This window comes from Mytilus californianus, unplaced genomic scaffold (assembly GCF_021869535.1).
Source record: "Mytilus californianus isolate M0D057914Y unplaced genomic scaffold, xbMytCali1.0.p SCAF_6, whole genome shotgun sequence".
NCBI classification, from domain to species: Eukaryota; Metazoa; Mollusca; class Bivalvia; order Mytilida; family Mytilidae; genus Mytilus; species Mytilus californianus.
Window position 1 is genome coordinate 73,505,093 of NW_026262712.1, and position 19,050 is coordinate 73,524,142.

Genomic DNA, 19,050 nt, shown 5'->3' on the forward strand with positions numbered 1-19,050 from the left:
TCAAAATAATAGACAAAACTTGCATTTTACCCCTATGTTCTATTCTAAGCCATGGCAGCCATGTTTGTTGGCAAGCCTGGTCATCAGACACATTTTTTAAACTAAATACCCATATGATTGTGGCTAAGTTTGGTTAAATATGGCCCATTATTTTCAGAGGAGAAGATTTTTGTAACAGTTAACAGACGTCGAGGACGAAGATCCATAAGACAGACGCCAAGTGATGAGAAAAACTCACTTGGCCATTGAGCTAGGAGAGCTAAAAAACATACCAGAAAACCTAAGCTTATAAAATAGATACATGTTTAACCCCGCCGCATTTTTGCGCTTGTCCCAAGTCAGGAGCTTCTGGCCTTTGTTAGTCTTGTATGTTTTTTAATTTTAGTTCATTTATATGTTTTGGAGTTTAGTATGACGTCCATTTTCACTGAACTAGTACACATTTTTATTTAGGGGCCAGCTGAGGACCACCTCCGGGTGCAGGATTTTCTCTCTGCGTTGAAGACCCATTAGTGGCCTTCGGCTGATATCTGCTCTTTGCCCGGGTTGTTGTCTCTTTGACAGATTCCCCATTTCTATTCTCAATTTTATAACATTCTTAGTCTAAATATAAACATGTGTGTCATCTCTTTCCATATTCTATTTATTTATTTATTAGCCATGTGCTTGGAACAAGTCTTGTTATTAGGTCAGTGAATGTTACATACTGTCACTATCTTTTACTTACAAAACAAAGCAAGATACAAGGCAGATTACCATGTCTCTTTATCTATACTGTTATCCCTATACTCACCAACTATGGGTAATTTTCCAGACAGGTTACCAGGTTTATACAGGAACTCATACTCCTTCCAACCTTTTTGCATACTGTTACTACCTTCTACAATGACTTCTGGTCTCCCTCCAACACCAGTCATTCTACACAGAAACAAAGCAAAGCAGATATAAAATTGGTTTGAATTTTACTAATTTTTTTCTTCATTTTAAGTCAGTATGACCAGCAATAAAAGTACTGTTTCTTTGCTCTGATTTGTGTCATAAATCTATACACAATATCCTTTGCTTTCCATTATAATGTAGTAAATTTTTAAGCAATAAAACAGTTTTGTGCATAATAATTTTTCTTCTGGGCTTTTTGTTATAACAACTATTGGCTCATCTGACCCAAAATATCAAAGGTATAGGCTGTTGCCTAAATCTTAATATGAATGGGATTATCTTGAAATAAATTATATTTGTAGTTTTTCCAGTTGACATCTTTAAATGCAAGAAGTCTGAAGGCCTTAAGCAAAACATAGGAGAAAATTAAAAAATAAGACTGTTAATTCAGAAATTTGTGCTTGCATTCATTATTGTGATTGTTGAAAGATGGACACCAATGTGAGATTAAATATAGTGATTTCTGGAAATGCTGCATTCAACTTATGGTATCAAAATTCAATATGCACAAATTTTATATTTTTGCGGAACTTGTCATTATGCAGTTTCCGCAGTAATAAAAACATCACATTTTTCGCAAAACAAAAACATTTCAAATATCTCTGAATTTACAGCATATTGTTACTATTATAAGGTAGATGTATGTTACATTTAGATTGTTTTTCAGATATTTAATCCTGCAAGGACATATGTATTTATTCACTGGTATCCAAATTTATTAGATCTAGTTTGCCATTACAAAAAAGAGCCTTAAAAATAAACACAACCAAAGTCAATCATTACAAAATTGATAATGATCTTGGGAAGATAAAGATAGGCAAACTTAAGTTTATAAATGTTCAAAATATCACCAACCAACCAAATGTTTAGTCTATAAAACAGCCAGATGATTGTATAATTAGATAGGCTCCATAAAATTATTTTAAAACATGTAAAAAACTCCAACAAATACATCAGTGTTTCCAGCATGCAAAGCCAGTAAAATAACATGAACTAACATACAAGACTTACTGGGACACACAGACAGAAAAATTACTCTATAACCAGCAAACAAGGACAGAGACTATGAAAAAAATTATGTTAAGTCTTACGTTCTAAACAGTCCATATGAACTGGTAATTTGGAAGGGGTCAAGTTTTTCATTGACATTACGAACTGCTGGTGGAATTTTTTGGTTTGACTTCCAGTCTAATTCATTAGTAAAAGGAACCTGCAATCAGAAATGTTTTAAGCCTTTATCTAATTTAAGTCTTTCATGCATTATATATTTTTCATACATGCATTATTGAATTAAGCTATAAACAAAGGGAACCAAGCTTTGATAGGTTTTAATCTATTCAGGTCTTTCTCAGAGAAGCTGATATTGATCCTGACCAATCAGATTCATGGTTTCATTTGACTATAGCACTAAAGACTAGCAAACACCTGTAAATTAGAAATTTATCAAAGGTCAGGATTGATTGGTTGGTTGCTGTTTCCTTAATGCCCAGTGGCAAGTATTTCATGCATATCCAGGATAAGAAAACAACAATGGAACAACAAAAGTAAATAAAAGACATTAAAATCTATTTCCCATTTTTACATTTCCCTGTACCTTCTAAATAATCCATATGAACTTGCTATGTGAAATTCTTTAGTTTTATCATGTATTCTTGTTATATCTGATGGTAGTAGTTTCTGTGACGGACGGTGGACACCTGTTGTAAACGGTACCTAAAATATGGAACATTTTCTTCATTTCATACAACATGAACTGAGTTTATACACATGATTAAATAACTTATTTCATAAAAACAAAACTGCTTTTAATATTTTGATTATTTAAGTCACTTTCAATTATCATTTCCTTTTCAAACTAAGTTTGATAAATTTTCACTTCTGTACTCCTACTGTGAACAACAAATTTATCTATTTTGTAAAAAATGTTTCCGTACTCCTAACAACAAAATTATTGTATTCAAATTTACCTGTGTACATTTTTTTATTTAACACCATTTTGTCCCAGGTTAGAGTTGTCTTTTAGACATTGTTCCTACATCTTTTTTATTAATATTGTTTCTATATTGTGTCATAGATCAAACTTATTCGTTCAGTGTATGTTTACTTGTTTTTGTTTATATGTCTTTTTGATCAAGTTAAGCCATTTCAATTGATATTTTATAGTGTGTTTTTTTATGTTGTAATGTTACACTACTGTTTCAGGTTAGAGTGAAGGTTGGCGCCTGTTAAAATGTTTAAAACCGCTGCATTTGTATGAACCTGTCCTAAGTCAGGAGCCTGTTGTTCAGTGGTTGTCGTTTGCTGGTGTGGTTCATAAGTATTTCTCGTTTCTCGTTTTATATAGATTAGACCGTTGGTTTTCCTGTTTGAATTGTTTTACACTAGTCATTTTGGGGCCCTTTATAACTTTTTGTTCGGTGTGAGCCAAGGCTCCGTGTTGAAGGCAGTACTTTGACCTATAATTGTTTACTTTTTATACATTGTGACTTGGATGGAGAGTTGTCTCATTGGTACTCATACCACATCTTCTTATTTATAAATAACTTTTAAATGAATTTGGAAATAATAGGATTAATCATATAACAGATGAAAAATTCAGGTCAGGAATTTTTACCCTTCCAGAGCAAATTTCACTGCCTTTCCATTTGTTTCTTGCTACTTAACCTTTATTTCAGCATAACAGTTTATTGTAAAATAGCCTAAAGTTTTAAGTTTAATACAGTATCCAAAATAGGAGTCTATAAGTATAAACCACATATTTCAGTGGCATCAAAAGCAGATGGACACAGTCAACTCCTGTGTTTTACAGAAAAGTGAGATTATTTCCAGTAAATTACCAAAAAAGCTAAATATTTCAATTTATTGTGGCTGTCATTTTACAATATTTTCATGCCAAAAACATGATAATCCTTAAATATCTCATATTTTGTTTTCATCATATATTCAAGTGTAAGGCTTTAAAAAACTCGCATAGTAATCTTAGTTGAGGTATTGTAATGCATTGTAACTGACTAGGATAATTTTTTCCTGCCGAAGGTCAGTTTTCTCCAGGCACTGTGGCTTCCTCCATCAATAAAAACTTGATGCCACAAAATAGCCAATAGTGTGGAAGTCACATTGGATGTAATATTTGACAAAGATGAACCAGAGGTTTTGTACATCTGAGTATGTTGAGTTCGAAAATTGATACCCACGAAAATAAATGAATCCACAGTATTTCAGAACTGTTCTGTCTTATCTGTTATCTATGTAACTATAATATGTATCAGCCCTCTTTTTGTAATGCAACCAAGAGTAGAGGATGTAATAGTTTGCAGTTCTGTCTTTGATTTCTTTTTTACCTTACTTTTATTCCCCCAAATGGTATATTAATAGAGGATCTGATAAAGGTCATAAGATGATAACTCAAGTGATACAGGTCAGCTATAGATGTAAATTAGGTCAATTTTAGATAAAGCAACAGTATTTGATGCTTTGTATCAAATCTGAAAAAACAGCTGCGCCATGAGCGCATGATATGCCGGCCACTTTTTCAAAGAATAAAGTTCAATAACTTCTCAATGTCATCAGAAAATCATGAAAAATTAAAGGGAGGTTATCTTAATAGATATAAACCAGTCACCAAAGTTTTATGATAGGTGCTCAAAACATTGTCCGAAAACTTTTCTTCCTAAGCCAATAATCTGTTATATAATGAGATGGGTAACTTTGGCTGTGAAACTTATATGTAACATGACTTACCAGACTTATACATAACATTGCTACAGCGACCACACCAAACACAAGGCATAACACTGCTGACCAAACTTTCCATACAATACTGTAGTCTGATATGAAACATCTACAAAATAAATATCAGAACACTACAACACTAACACATAACACAGCTGACCAAACTTTCCATACAATACTCGAGTCAGAAAGGCAACATCTACAAAATAAAGTTCAGAACAGTATAGAACACAAACACAAAACACTGCGGACCAAACTTCCCATACAATAGCTGTGTCAGTACATAATAAAACATCTGTTTCAAAAAAGTTCTAAATACTAAAACACGATACTTAACACTGCTGACCAAACATTCAATACAATACTGGAGTCTGATTTCCGTAATTATATAAAAATCATGAAAAAAGATCATGGCTAGGCATACTTTCCATACAATACTGGAATCAGAGAGTATTGCACATGCACTCTAATTTCATGTACCGACAGGAACATTGGATGAGTTAACACGTATATTAGACAAGCTTTCTATCTTTCAATTCATATTTGGAACGAGATGTACTTGATATCACATAATTTTAAGTAATTTTCTATGTCCAAGGGCCAGATCTTCTATAGTAGTCTCAAAATATGAGCAAACACCAAAACAAAAACTTATTATGTAACTTCTCACAACACATGGAATAGGCCTAAAACACATAGAGAAGGTATCTTACTGTTTATTTAAGTATAACAAAAGAAAATATTGTTTTCTTTTTTGGGCTCATTAATTTTTGTTTATTTTTTATTTATTTTTTTTAATCACAGGTGTTACTAATAGTTGTGTCTTACAGAAGTTTTGTCTATCTGGGGTTGCAAGTTATACTGAAATGTTTAAAACTTACCAGAATTTTGTTTGTAAGTTTTTGGGTAAAATGAATTGCTGTATCTCAACTTTGCAAAAACCACACACACACATATATATACATTTAGTATACAGTATTCATGATAATTTAGTTAAGAGTAAAACATATGAAAGGTTACTTGACATACTGACCTTAATACAGAAAGAAGAACTTCATATCCCAATGATACACAACCTATTATTATTGTCCATGGAACTATTTGTTCTAACCAATGGTCAAATTCTTTAGAACTAAAAGCTATAAAATAATAAAACAGATAATGACCTGATGTTCAGTGGTTGTCGTTTGTTGATGTGGTTCGTAAGTGTTTCTTGTTTCTCGTTTTTTATATAGATAAGAACGTTGGTTTTCCTGTTTGAATGGTTTTACACTAGTCATTTTTGGGGTCCTTTATAGCTTGCTGTTCGGTGTGAACCAAGGCTCTGTGTTGAAGGCTGTACTTTGACCTATAATGGTTTACTTTTTACACATTGTGACTTGGATGGAGGGTTGCCTCATTGGCACTCATACCACATCTTCTTTTATCTAATATATTCAGGAGAATCAATATCAGTATCTAACAGATAAACATTTCTAGACTGTTTGTGACCTCTTGATGTAGTTTTGTTTTGTTTTTTTTTGTGTTGTTTGGGAGCTGTCTTATCTAAATATACCCCACATCTGTTTGCAGCCATATGATATCATCATTTGTATATTGTTTATTTCCACATGATTCTCATTGAGTAGTCAAGTAAACATTTACCCTATTTCTCATTTTTCCACAATGATTTATTCTATCAAGTTTTAGCATTCTGTAACTCATTAAAAGGCGGTACGTAATCAACACTGGTATGGGTGTGTTTGGATCAATGGTTAACATGTCTGCACCATATGATAAAACAATAATATCCGTGATAAACTGTTGTGATGTGACCAAGTCAGGAACCTACAGTTCTTATATGATTTGTTAAAATTTCTTGAAATGATCATGAATAGGATGTATAGAATGTTATGCTCAATGCACTATGTTTTTTTCATCTCAAAAGTAAACTCGGGAAAATATATAACTATCAAGCCAGCCACATAAGGGTTTTGATTGTATGAATGCAATCTTTACTAAAAAAATGTGTTTAATTCTATAGTAATTCAGTGATTGCTGTTGGTTGCTGTCTGCCATTTTTGTTTTTGTTTTTTGTTTTGTCATAAATCAGGCCTTTGGTTTTCTGGTTTGGATTGTTTCACATATTGTCATGGGACTTTAAAACTTTACCATACAGTATGTATGTTACTCATTCTTGAGTTGCTTACATCCACATCATTTATACTCTGGTGGACAGTTGTATCATTGGCAATCATACCACAGCTACTTAATCTTACATTTACCTGGGCCTCAGATGTGTAGGATAGATCCACATAAGTATACTGGCTAGATTCCATACAGTGTCAAATTTGTTGTTGAGACTGTTTATCAGGAAATTTTAAATTACTTCTAAAATTCCTGTCCTTCGCATATTTTTAAAACGTTTTTTTCTCTTTAAATCAAAATATAAAAAGTGCAAAATAAAATTCTACTTCAACAGTAATTTTGTAGACTATAAATATTTTACCTATTTCAGACTTTATAGAAAAATTTGGACTGGTTACAACTTGTAACGAAAACAGCTTCCACGTCTGGTAACCTATGTAACATATTGTTACTATCTCAAAAATGTTAGATAAAAGTCCAGTAGATCTTGTTCTCTTCCTTCCTGAAATGTAGATAGAACAATAGTCAATGTTACAATAGTCATGGAATTTGATGCGACTGTCATACAAGCGAGAGGTTTAGCGCTATAAAACCAGGTTCAATCCACCATTTTCTACATAAGAAAATGCCTGTACCAAGTCAGGAATATGACAGTTGTTGTCCATTCGTTTGATGTGTTTGTGCTTATGATTTTGCCATTTGATTAGGGACTTTCCGTTTTGGATTTTCTTCGGAGTTCAGTATTTTTGTGATTTAACTTTTTATTACAATATGTTGACTTCTATCATGTCATAACTCAAATCAAATATACAACATTAATGACTACATTTGTAGACAAATTGTCCAAATTAAGCAATCGTGAGATATTCTAAAGTGACTATAGTTCTTTTGAATAGCGTGAACAGTTTGGGAACTTAAGAGACAGAAAAAGTGATGAGAGAAGGTAAATAACTCTATTAATGATCTGAGTGTTTTCTTTAATTCTCTATCCTGTTGATTTGACAAATTTCCTTTATATCTTATGAACTTAACATTTGTCAATTTTTTTCTTACAAATCAAATAAATATTGGTACTTTTTGTGAATTTATTAAGCCCTTCCTATGATACTAGAGAGGCATTTTGTTTTCAAGTATGTGTGTCTATTTATCTGTCTCTTTTAATATTGGGTTAAAGTTTTTGGTATAAGGTAGTTTGTGGTTACATCAACTTGAAACTGAGTACACATGTTTATTATAAAGTAAACTATAAAAACAATATATGACAATTTAGGGTTTTGATCCAGATTTCACATTTCACTTAACATGGAAATGTGATAGTGTTAGCGGGACATAATGTCCTACTATTACATATTCTTATTTTATTTGTAATTCTATATAATTATGACATCTAAGTTCTTGGGGGTATACATATTGCACATATGAATCAAAGCGCGAAAGCGCTGTAAAGGCAGTTAATTACAGGTTGTGTGTATTTTTAGTCCAGTTATATCATTATCTTGCATAGTACATTGTACTTATCAGAGGTGGCTTTCAGTATTTAAGATTTAGAGTTCTCTAATGATATTGAACTAGTTTTATGAATGTCATATTCTGAGCACTATATGAAGGCGATTGTTCTCACTTGTTTATGAACTAGTGCATTATGTCCAGTTTGTACCTTTTTTATCTATGTTTATAGTCAAATACTGTTTAAAATAGTTTGGCATTTTCTTTTTAGTAATAAGTAAATGTTATCAACTGTATTTTATTCAACTTTGCAAATGTGGTTTGTTACTGGTAAGTACAATGTATGGATGATAGTTGTTTCATTGGCAATCATAACACATCTCCTTATTTATATAATGATCTATATTCAACGACCTCAGGTGCAAAAAAAGTGTATGTAACTAAACTATGATGGGAAACCTTTGACTTCTTTCTTTTATATAAACTTTTGATTTGGTACCATAGAACTATGTAGAATAAATGTACATTGCAACATGTCAACTCTTTCAATGACAATATTTTTTTTAGAAACTATAACTCCAAGCAAAATTATATTTCCAAGTATAAAGTAATTTATGAATGAAACAAGAGTGCACACGCTCAAATGTCTTTTCTAATCATTGATATTATGTTGATAGTCCTAAATATAAAGCTTTATTACAACTGTCACATGAACTTAACATTAACCAAGTAAACTAAACATTGACCAATGAACCAAGAAAATGAGGTCAAGGTCAGATGAACCATGCTAGGCAGGCATGTACAGGTAACAATTCTTCCATACAACAAGTATAGTTGACCTATTGCTTATAGTTTAAGAAAAACAGACCAAAACACAAAAACTTAAAACTGAGCAATGAACCTTGAAAATGAGGTCAAGGTAAAAAAAAACAAAAACCTGTGTGACTGACAAATAGATCATAAAATATTTCCATACACCAAATATAGTTGAATTATTGCATATAGTATTAGAAAAAAAGACCAAAACTCAAAAACTTAACTTTGACCACTGAACCATGAAAACGAGGTCAAGGTCAGATGACACCTGCCAGCTAGACATGTACACCTTACAATCATTCCATACACCAAATATAGTAGACCTATGGCATACAGTATAAGAAAAACAGACCAAAACACAAAAACTTAACTATAACCACTGAACCATGAAAATGAGGTCAAGGTCAGATGACACCTGCCAGTTGGACATGTACACCTTACAGTCCTTCCATACACAGAATATACTAGACCTATTGCTTATAGTATCTGAGATATGGACTTGACCACCAATACTTATCCTTGTTCACTGATCCATGAAATGAGGTCGAGGTCAAGTGAAAACTGTCTGACGGGCATGAGGACCTTGCAAGGTACGCACATACCAAATATAGTTATCCTATTACTTATAATAAGAGAGAATTTAACATTACAAAAAATCTTAACTTTTTTTCAAGTAGTCACTGAACCATGAAAATGAGGTCAAGGACATTGGACATGTGACTGACGGAAACTTCGTAACATGAGGCATCCTTATACAAAGTATGAAGCATCCAGATCTTCCACCTTCTAAAATATAAAGCTTTTAAGAAGTTAGCACACGGCCGCCAGATCACTATCCCTATGTTGAGCTTTCTGCGACAAAAGTCGCAGGCTCGACAAAAAGGAGTTCTTAATTAAGAAATAAACTGATTCGCTGAGCGCAGCTGGATACACCCGCAGAGGTCCAACCCTGAACAGTTGGGGCAAAAATGGACACAATATTCAAGCTTGATACAGGTCTGAATTTGGATTGTAATTAAATATTTGACATATTATAGTTTCTGAATAAATGTAGTCAAAGAACTTGAAATCGGTTATATGAATTTAATCTATATTCAATTAAAGATTTCTTGCTGTTGTGCAATACACTGTGCTGTTGCGCAATACTTAATAAATATGTTGCCAGACTATAAACAAATAAAGTTCAATTTCTTCTCAATGTCATATTTGAAATTTATGAAAATCAATAGGGAGATTACATCAATAGCTATAAATAATTCACCAAAGTTTCATGCGCAACTGCTTAAAGCATTTTTGAGTTGTCCAAAAACTGGAAAATCCCCCCTTTTTTAATGAATAAAACCCCATAACTCAGAAATGTAAAATCTAAAATTTATAAAATTCTAAAGGGAGCTTACGGATTGATAATTTAGTCTTAGATGCAAGATTTTTTTATCAGTTGTTAGTGGCTTTGAACTAGCTGTCAGAAAATGCGAGTACTCTCAGATCTGTACTTAGTGTCTTTTTGTTGTTTGGATGTACAACTACCCGACAACGTCCACTTGTATTTGTATTTATCCATCTGATGAGTTAAGCCTCTTTCAACTGATTTTTATAGTTCGTTCTTATATTGTACTGTTACACCACTGTCCCAGGTTAGGGGGTGGGTTGGGATTCCGCTAACATGTTTAACCCCGCCACATTCTGTATGTACATGTATGTGCCTGTCCTAAGTCAGGAGCCTGTAATTCAGTGGTTGTCGTTTGTTTATGTGTTGCATATTTGTTTTTCGTTCATTTTTTGTACATAAATTAGGCCGTTAGTTTTCTTGTTTGAATTGTTTTACATTGTCATTTCGGGGCCTTTTATAGCTCACTGTGCAGTATGTGCTTTGCTCATTGTTGAAGGCCATACTGTGACCTATAGCTGTTAATTTCTGTGTCATTTGGTCTCTTGTGGAGAGTTGTCTCATTGGCAATCATACCACATCTTCTTTTTTATATTTACATCAACAGATATAAACAATTCACCCAAGTCAAGGTGAGACAACAAAACTTAGTTGTAAGATCTCTGAAATTTTTTACAAGGTACAAGTTTTTCTCATTGTTGGAGATTGTACGGTGACAGTAACACCTGTAACTGCTTAACCCATTTCTTATGCACTTTGGTTCAATATACTCACTGAATATCATACCACATCTCCTTATTTTCATATGCATTACAATTTACATGTGCATGTAATTGTAAATATATATATATATAACAGAACAAACTTCATTGCATCACTTTTATTTATGCATCCTTTGGCCATGTTGGCACAATACAAGTTCTAAAATTACACAACATAAAACAACTAAATGTTATTTCAGATGAAAGTTTTATTTCAGTTCCATTCATAGGATTTATTAGAATTTTGTATGTTTTGCCAAGTCCAATAATTAGCTCTATGTGCACGTGTTAATTGGAGACTTTTCTATCCCGTTTAAGAGTTTTGGAACTTACAATGTATTCTGTTTCTTTTTTTGAAAAAAGTGAGCAAACAAATCTTGCACATTGAAACCTTTGTCTGCCATCACACTGTCACCTGGATCACATAATTGAACTATTCTACATCTTTCAACTATTTCACAGTCACTGGTACAACCAACATAATTTTGAACATATGCATTAGAGACATAGTTGACTAAACCACCAGGTGTCGAACATACAAGTATTTTTAGTGTTTCTGTTTTTATATGATGAAAAGGTTGCCTAAGCTCTAGGAGCTTTAGGTTTTATCACGGGATATTCTGTGCTGTCAATAATAATCCAAGTTGTAGGAAACTTTAATTTGAAGTTGGATGGCGAAAAATACCTGACTAAACCACTAAATGGCCAAGTGTTAGCCTCACGTCACTGTTTAGACATAAAAACAATCCATGTTTACACAACATTCTTAACACTAGTTTCAATCTAGAATCTAGACAGTTCAAAGTTGGTTGTATAATGCCTCAATTTCATCAAAGTCATAAAAAAACTGATTTTCAAATGACACCCTATCAATTTGAAAATATATGTATCTCAAACAATGTGCCGCTGGACCAAGTGTGGTCAAAACAAATAAAAATTTAGTATACAACTCTAAACCAGTATAAAAATGCATGGCTGTGTCAAGTGTCTTCATTTCAAAATTCTCTGCTGAAAATATAGGCATTGATGGTGTTTGCCTAATTCCATCTGTGAAGCTCAACATTAGCTCGGCAGTTGGTGGTGGACAGTCATAAATCCTGTTTGCAGTATGAATGACTTCTTCAGGAAAACCAACTTTACAATCAAAACTTTCCTCTAGATTTCTACTACAATATTCATCAAGTTTAGTTCTTTTGTTTTCACAGGAAACTGCCCTGATTTTTCTTTTTGCGGAAGATTCAGTCTCTTGCTTGGTCCCGGAAAATAGGCTGGGAATGGCAGTAGAATTAAGTCTCTGTATGGTGGGTTTGCGCCCTGAAAAAAGGTTATAAAACATTAGTTTTTTGATAATTAAATGAACTTCCATTAGCAATGCATACTTTGTACTACCTGGCAAAATATTAACTAGATTTATTCATTACAATCTGGATAAATCTATGTTAGCCTGATTCAATGTACATCAAAATGTATGTTATGTAAATCCAAAGGACAAACAATGAGAGACTTATGCAACAAAGTACATTGTTTGTACCTAAATAACTATAATATAGATGAGAGCATGTCATTGTTTTGTTCCTGTTAACATTGTCATTGATATTTTTCAAGAAAGTTTATGAGGCATAGCTTATGCATTCCTGTCATTACTACATTAGCATAATTACTGCTAAAATAATTCTCAGTATGATATACCTCTTGTAAGAAATCATTATAATTGTAGCAAGCACCAAAAAATCTCAAACAGATCACATTGAATCGTAATCCAAAAAATTATGACGTCTTGAATTAACCACACCCTTTTATTCTAAAACGATAATTGCGGTTGTAAACAATCTTTGGTTTATTCGCATGGCGATTACATATATAACTATATATTTTAAAAAGAAAATAGAGTTTTACCATGAATAGTTTCCTGCACGTAGTCTTTTTCAGTAAAATGTGCCTTGCAAACAACAGCTGATTGAGATGGACTCCACGATTTCATCGTGTTCTCGTCCAATCTGCGTATGGGCCATGGCGTTGATCCAACTTTTCCTTCTTTTTAAGTCATTTGGAAATGCATGTCCTCCTCTTAAATGACATCCAGGTACACAACAACAAGAAATTGGCATCGTTAATTAAAAATGCAACTGTATAGTTGCACAGTGCAGAAACCGGAAGTTTAAAAACATGATCGGCTACCACGGCGCCACCTATTCAGGAACGATAATTTGCTTCTTTATAAACTGCGAAATAACAATAACGCTAGACGGGTTCACGTGCATAAACAGAAATGCGCTTTAAATTGTATAATATAATTCATGTTCAGTCGACCTTTAATTATTATATCAACGAATGAAATGATTTATAAACATCTAGAATGCAGATAACACTCGAAATTAACCCGACCTCTTTCCACACGGAATTCAAATAATTCTAGTTTGTCAATCGGTTGACTGCTTATAATGCAAAATACAAATATATCAAAAGTTTTTAAAACTAACAAAACACAATGATCGTTTCTCTATTTCCCAATGTAAATGAAATGAAACAAAAACATTTTATATCACAATAAGAAGAGGAGAGAATCAACATTTTCCGGATCTACTTGGAGCCAAATGACCCCCCACGTAGATAAGTTGGATATCGCGGAAAGAAAGATTAACACGACAACTAGAAAGGCATTAAAGCACTGCCTTTAAAAAATCCCTACACCATAACATCAAAGTGACCCTAATAGACTTCTAAAAACCTGTATCATATAGATATTCAATGATGTGAAGAAGTGGTTTACAGTAGAAGGCTCGACAAAGGTTTGTATGTAAACTGTTTGTTTACCAGGAGTGGGCAGTTATGGTATTAAGTGTCATTAAACCTGAAAACAAGTGTTTGTTGACTTTTCAACAAGTTTATGTTTGGTCAAGATACTTTCTGGTTTCAGAAAAGTGAACTATTCTAATAACAGTTTCTATTCTAATAATATCCCGATAATGAATGAATGTATGCTTTCAAAACTTTTATTGATATAGGACTGGAATCATATATGAATAAAATGAAAATTTTAAGCTTTATTAACATGTGAATACCATGGTTTTTTTTACCATCTTCACACCTATATATTATGACCTTATATTGACTTTGATCTTTAGACCCTTTTAAAAGTTGACAGATATTTATTAAGTTCTCAAGTTTTATTTCACCATTTATGGCTTGCACTGATACAGTCATTTTAGTAATTTACTCACTTGAACATTCAAAATCTTAGTTTTGTTTTCTACCCCTATACATAGATACACTTAGCCAGATCTGTCACAACTTTTTGTATCTTTATCTACCCCTATACATAGATACCCTTAGCCAGATCTGTCACAACTTTTTGTATCTTTTTCTAACCCTTTACATAGATACCCTTAGCCAGATCTGTCACAACTTTTTGTATCTTTTTCTAACCCTTTACATAGATACCCTTAGCCAGATCTGTCACAACTTTTTGTATCTTTTTCTACCCTATACATAGATACCCTTAGCCAGATCTGTCACAACTTTGTGTATCTTTTTCTACCCCTATACATAGATACCCTTAGCCAGATCTGTCACAACTTTTTGTATCTTTTTCTACCCTTATACATAGATACCCTTAGCCAGATCTGTCACAAACTTTTTGTATCTTTTTCTACCCCTATACATAGATACCCTTAGCCAGATCTGTCACAAACTTTTTGTATCTTTTTCTACCCCTATACATAGATACTCTTAGCCTGATCTGTCACAAACTTTTTGTATCTTTTTCTACCCCTATACATAGATACCCTTAGCCAGATCTGTCACAAACTTTTTGTATCTTTTTCTACCCCTATACATAGATACTCTTAGCCTGATCTGTCACAAACTTTTTGTATCTTTTTCTACCCCTATACATAGATACCCTTAGCCAGATCTGTCACAAACATTTTGTATCTTTTTCTACCCCTATACATAGATACCCTTAGCCAGATCTGTCACAACATTTTGTATCTTTTTCTACCCCTATACATAGATACCCTTAGCCAGATCTGTCACAACTTTTTGTATCTTTTTCTACCCCTATACATAGATACCCTTAGCCAGATCTGTCACAAACTTTTTGTATCTTTTTCTACCCCTATACATAGATACCCTTAGCCAGATCTGTCACAACTTTTTGTATCTTTTTCTACCCCTATACATAGATACCCTTAGCCAGATCTGTCACAACATTTTTTATCTTTTTCTACCCCTATACATAGATACCCTTAGCCACATCTGTCACAACTTTTTGTATCTTTTTCTACCCCTATACATAGATACCCTTAGCCAGATCTGTCACAACTTTGTGTATCTTTTTCTACCCCTATACATAGATACCCTTAGCCAGATCTGTCACAACATTTTGTATCTTTTTCTTTCCCTTTACATAGATACCCTTAGCCAGATCTGTCACAACTTTTTGTATCTTTTTCTACCCCTATACATAGATACCCTTTGCCAGATCTGTCACAACTTTTTGTATCTTTTTCTACCCCTATACATAGATACCCTTAGTCAGATCTGTCACAACTTTTTGTATCTTTTTCTATCCCTATACAAAGATACCCTTAGCCAGGTCTGTCACAACTGTGTGTATCTTTTTCTACCCCTATACATAGATACCCTTAGCCAGATCTGTCACAACTTTTTGTGTCTTTTAGTATCCCTATACATAGATACCCTTAGCCAGATATGTCACAACTTTTTGTGTCTTTTTCTACCCCTATACATAGATAGCCTTAGCCAGATCTGTCACAACTTTGTGTATCTTTTTCTACCCCTATACATAGATACCCTTAGCCAGATCTGTCACAACCTTTTGTATCTTTTTCTGTCCCTATACATAGATACCTTTACCCAGATCTGTCACAAACTTTTTGTATCTTTTTCTACCCCTATACATAGATACCCTTAGCCAGATCTGTCACAACTTTTTGTATCTTTTTCTATCCCTATACATAGATACCCTTAGCCAGATCTGTCACAACTTTTTGTATCTTTTTCTATCCCTATACATAGATACCCTTAGCCAGATATGTCACAACATTTTGTATCTTTTTCTACCCCTATACATAGATACCCTTAGCCAGATCTGTCACAACTGTTTGTATCTTTTTCTACCCCTGTACATAGATACCCTTAGCCAGATCTGTCACAACTTTTTGTATCTTTTTCTACCCCTTTACATAGATACCCTTAGCCAGATCTGTCACAACTTTGTGTATCTTTTTCTACCCCTTTACATAGATACCCTTAGCCAGATCTGTCACAAACTTTTTGTATCTTTTTCTACCCCTATACATAGATACCCTTAGCCAGATCTGTCACAACTTTTTGTATCTTTTTCTATCCCTATACATAGATACCCTTAGCCAGATCTGTCACAACTTTTTGTATCTTTTTCTATCCCTATACATAGATACCCTTAGCCAGATATGTCACAACTTTGTGTGTCTTTTTCTACCCCTATACATAGATACCCTTAGCCAGATCTGTCACAACTTTGTGTATCTTTTTCTACCCCTATACATAGATACCCTTAGCCAGATCTGTCACAATATTTTGTATCTTTTTCTTTCCCTTTACATAGATACCCTTAGCCAGATCTGTCACAACTTTTTGTATCTTTTTCTACCCCTTTACATAGATACCCTTAGCCAGATCTGTCACAACTTTTTGTATCTTTTTCTACCCTATACATAGATACCCTTAGCCAGATCTGTCACAACTGTTTGTATCTTTTTCTACCCCTGTACATAGATACCCTTAGCCAGATCTGTCACAACTTTTTGTATCTTTTTCTACCCCTATACATAGATACCCTTAGCCAGATCTGTCACAACTTTGTGTATCTTTTTCTACCCCTTTACATAGATACCCTTAGCCAGATCTGTCACAACTTTGTGTATCTTTTTCTACCCCTGTACATAGATACCCTTAGCCAGATCTGTCACAACTTTTTGTATCTTTTTCTACCCCTATACATAGATACCCTTAGCCAGATCTGTCACAACTTTTTGTATCTTTTTCTACCCCTTTACATAGATACCCTTAGCCAGATCTGTCACATCTTTTTGTATCTTTTTCTACCCCTATACATAGATACCCTTAGCCAGATCTTTTTCTACCCCTATACATAGATACCCTTAGCCAGATCTGTCACAACTTTGTGTATCTTTTTCTACCCCTATACATAGATACCCTTAGCCAGATCTGTCACAACTTTTTGTATCTTTTTCTATCCCTATACATAGATACCCTTAGCCAGATCTGTCACAACTTTTTGTATCTTTTTCTATCCCTATACATAGATACCCTTAGCCAGATCTGTCACAACTTTTTGTATCTTTTTCTACCCCTATACATAGATACCCTTAGCCAGATCTGTCACAACTTTGTGTATCTTTTTCTACCCCTTTACATAGATACCCTTAGCCAGATCTGTCACAACTTTGTGTATCTTTTTCTACCCCTGTACATAGATACCCTTAGCCAGATCTGTCACAACTTTTTGTATCTTTTTCTACCCCTATACATAGATACCCTTAGCCAGATCTGTCACAACTTTTTGTATCTTTTTCTACCCCTTTACATAGATACCCTTAGCCAGATCTGTCACATCTTTTTGTATCTTTTTCTACCCCTATACATAAATACCCTTAGCCAGATCTTTTTCTACCCCTATACATAGATACCCTTAGCCAGATCTGTCACAACTTTGTGTATCTTTTTCTACCCCTATACATAGATACCCTTAGCCAGATCTGTCACAACATTTTGTATCTTTTTCTTTCCCTTTACATAGATACCCTTAGCCAGATCTGTCACAACTTTTTGTATCTTTTTCTACCCCTATACATAGATACCCTTAGCCAGATCTGTCACAACTTTTTGTATCTTTTTCTACCCCTATACATAGATACCCTTAGCCAGATCTGTCACAACTGTTTGTATCTTTTTCTACCCCTGTACATAGATACCCTTAGCCAGATCTGTCACAACTTTTTGTATCTTTTTCTACCCCTATACATAGATACCCTTAGCCAGATCTGTCACAACTTTGTGTATCTTTTTCTACCCCTTTACATAGATACCCTTAGCCAGATCTGTCACAACTTTGTGTATCTTTTTCTACCCCTGTACATAGATACCCTTAGCCAGATCTGTCACAACTTTTTGTATCTTTTTCTACTCCTATACATAGATACCCTTAGCCAGATCTGTCACAACTTTGTGTATCTTTTTCTACCCCTTTACATAGATACCCTTAGCCAGATCTGTCACAACTTTGTGTATCTTTTTCTACCCCTGTACATAGATACCCTTAGCCAGATCTGTCACAACTTTTTGTATCTTTTTCTACCCCTATACATAGATACCCTTAGCCAGATCTGTCACAACTTTTTGTATCTTTTTCTACCCCTATACATAGATACCCTTAGCCAGATCTTTTTCTACCCCTATACATAGATACCCTTAGCCAGACCTGTCACAACTTTTTGTATCTTTTTCTATCCCTATACATAGATACCCTTAGCCAGGTCTGTCACAACTTTGTGCATCTTTTTCTACCCCTATACATAGATACCCTTAGCCAGATCTGTCACAACTTTTTGTGTCTTTTAGTATCCCTATACATAGATACCCTTAGCCAGATACTGTAAATTCAGAAATTATTGCGTGCATTTATTATTGCGATTTTTGAGGAATGAACAAAAATGCGAGATTAATTATTGCGATTTCAGAAACATCTGCATACAGATATGTGTATCAGATGTCAGAATGCGAGTTCTTTTTATTGCGATACTCATGGAGTCGCAT

The 19,050-nt window shown here is 33.7% G+C and overlaps 1 protein-coding gene across 4 annotated transcripts in view; it reads right to left on the bottom strand.

Annotated features, from left to right (window-relative positions):
* The window catches only part of LOC127705863 (lipase maturation factor 2-like), a 90,158-nt gene that overhangs the window by 20,295 nt on the left and 50,813 nt on the right, over positions 1–19,050 (bottom strand). For 3 of the 4 annotated variants that reach the window (XR_007984073.1, XR_007984072.1, XM_052210215.1), the window contains exons 9-13: positions 7,160–7,300; positions 5,705–5,810; positions 4,681–4,780; positions 2,534–2,652; positions 794–918 (exon numbers count right to left, since the gene is read on the bottom strand). Coding sequence is in view for 2 of the 4 variants with exons in the window: in XM_052210215.1 (XP_052066175.1) it covers positions 794–918; positions 2,534–2,652; positions 4,681–4,780; positions 5,705–5,810; positions 7,160–7,300 (591 nt within the window). In the remaining 2 variants the exon portion in view is untranslated. Of the gene's footprint in view, positions 1–793; positions 919–2,030; positions 2,150–2,533; positions 2,653–4,680; positions 4,781–5,704; positions 5,811–7,159; positions 7,301–19,050 lie in introns of all 4 variants that reach the window. The other variant, XM_052210216.1, reaches the window with a different exon arrangement.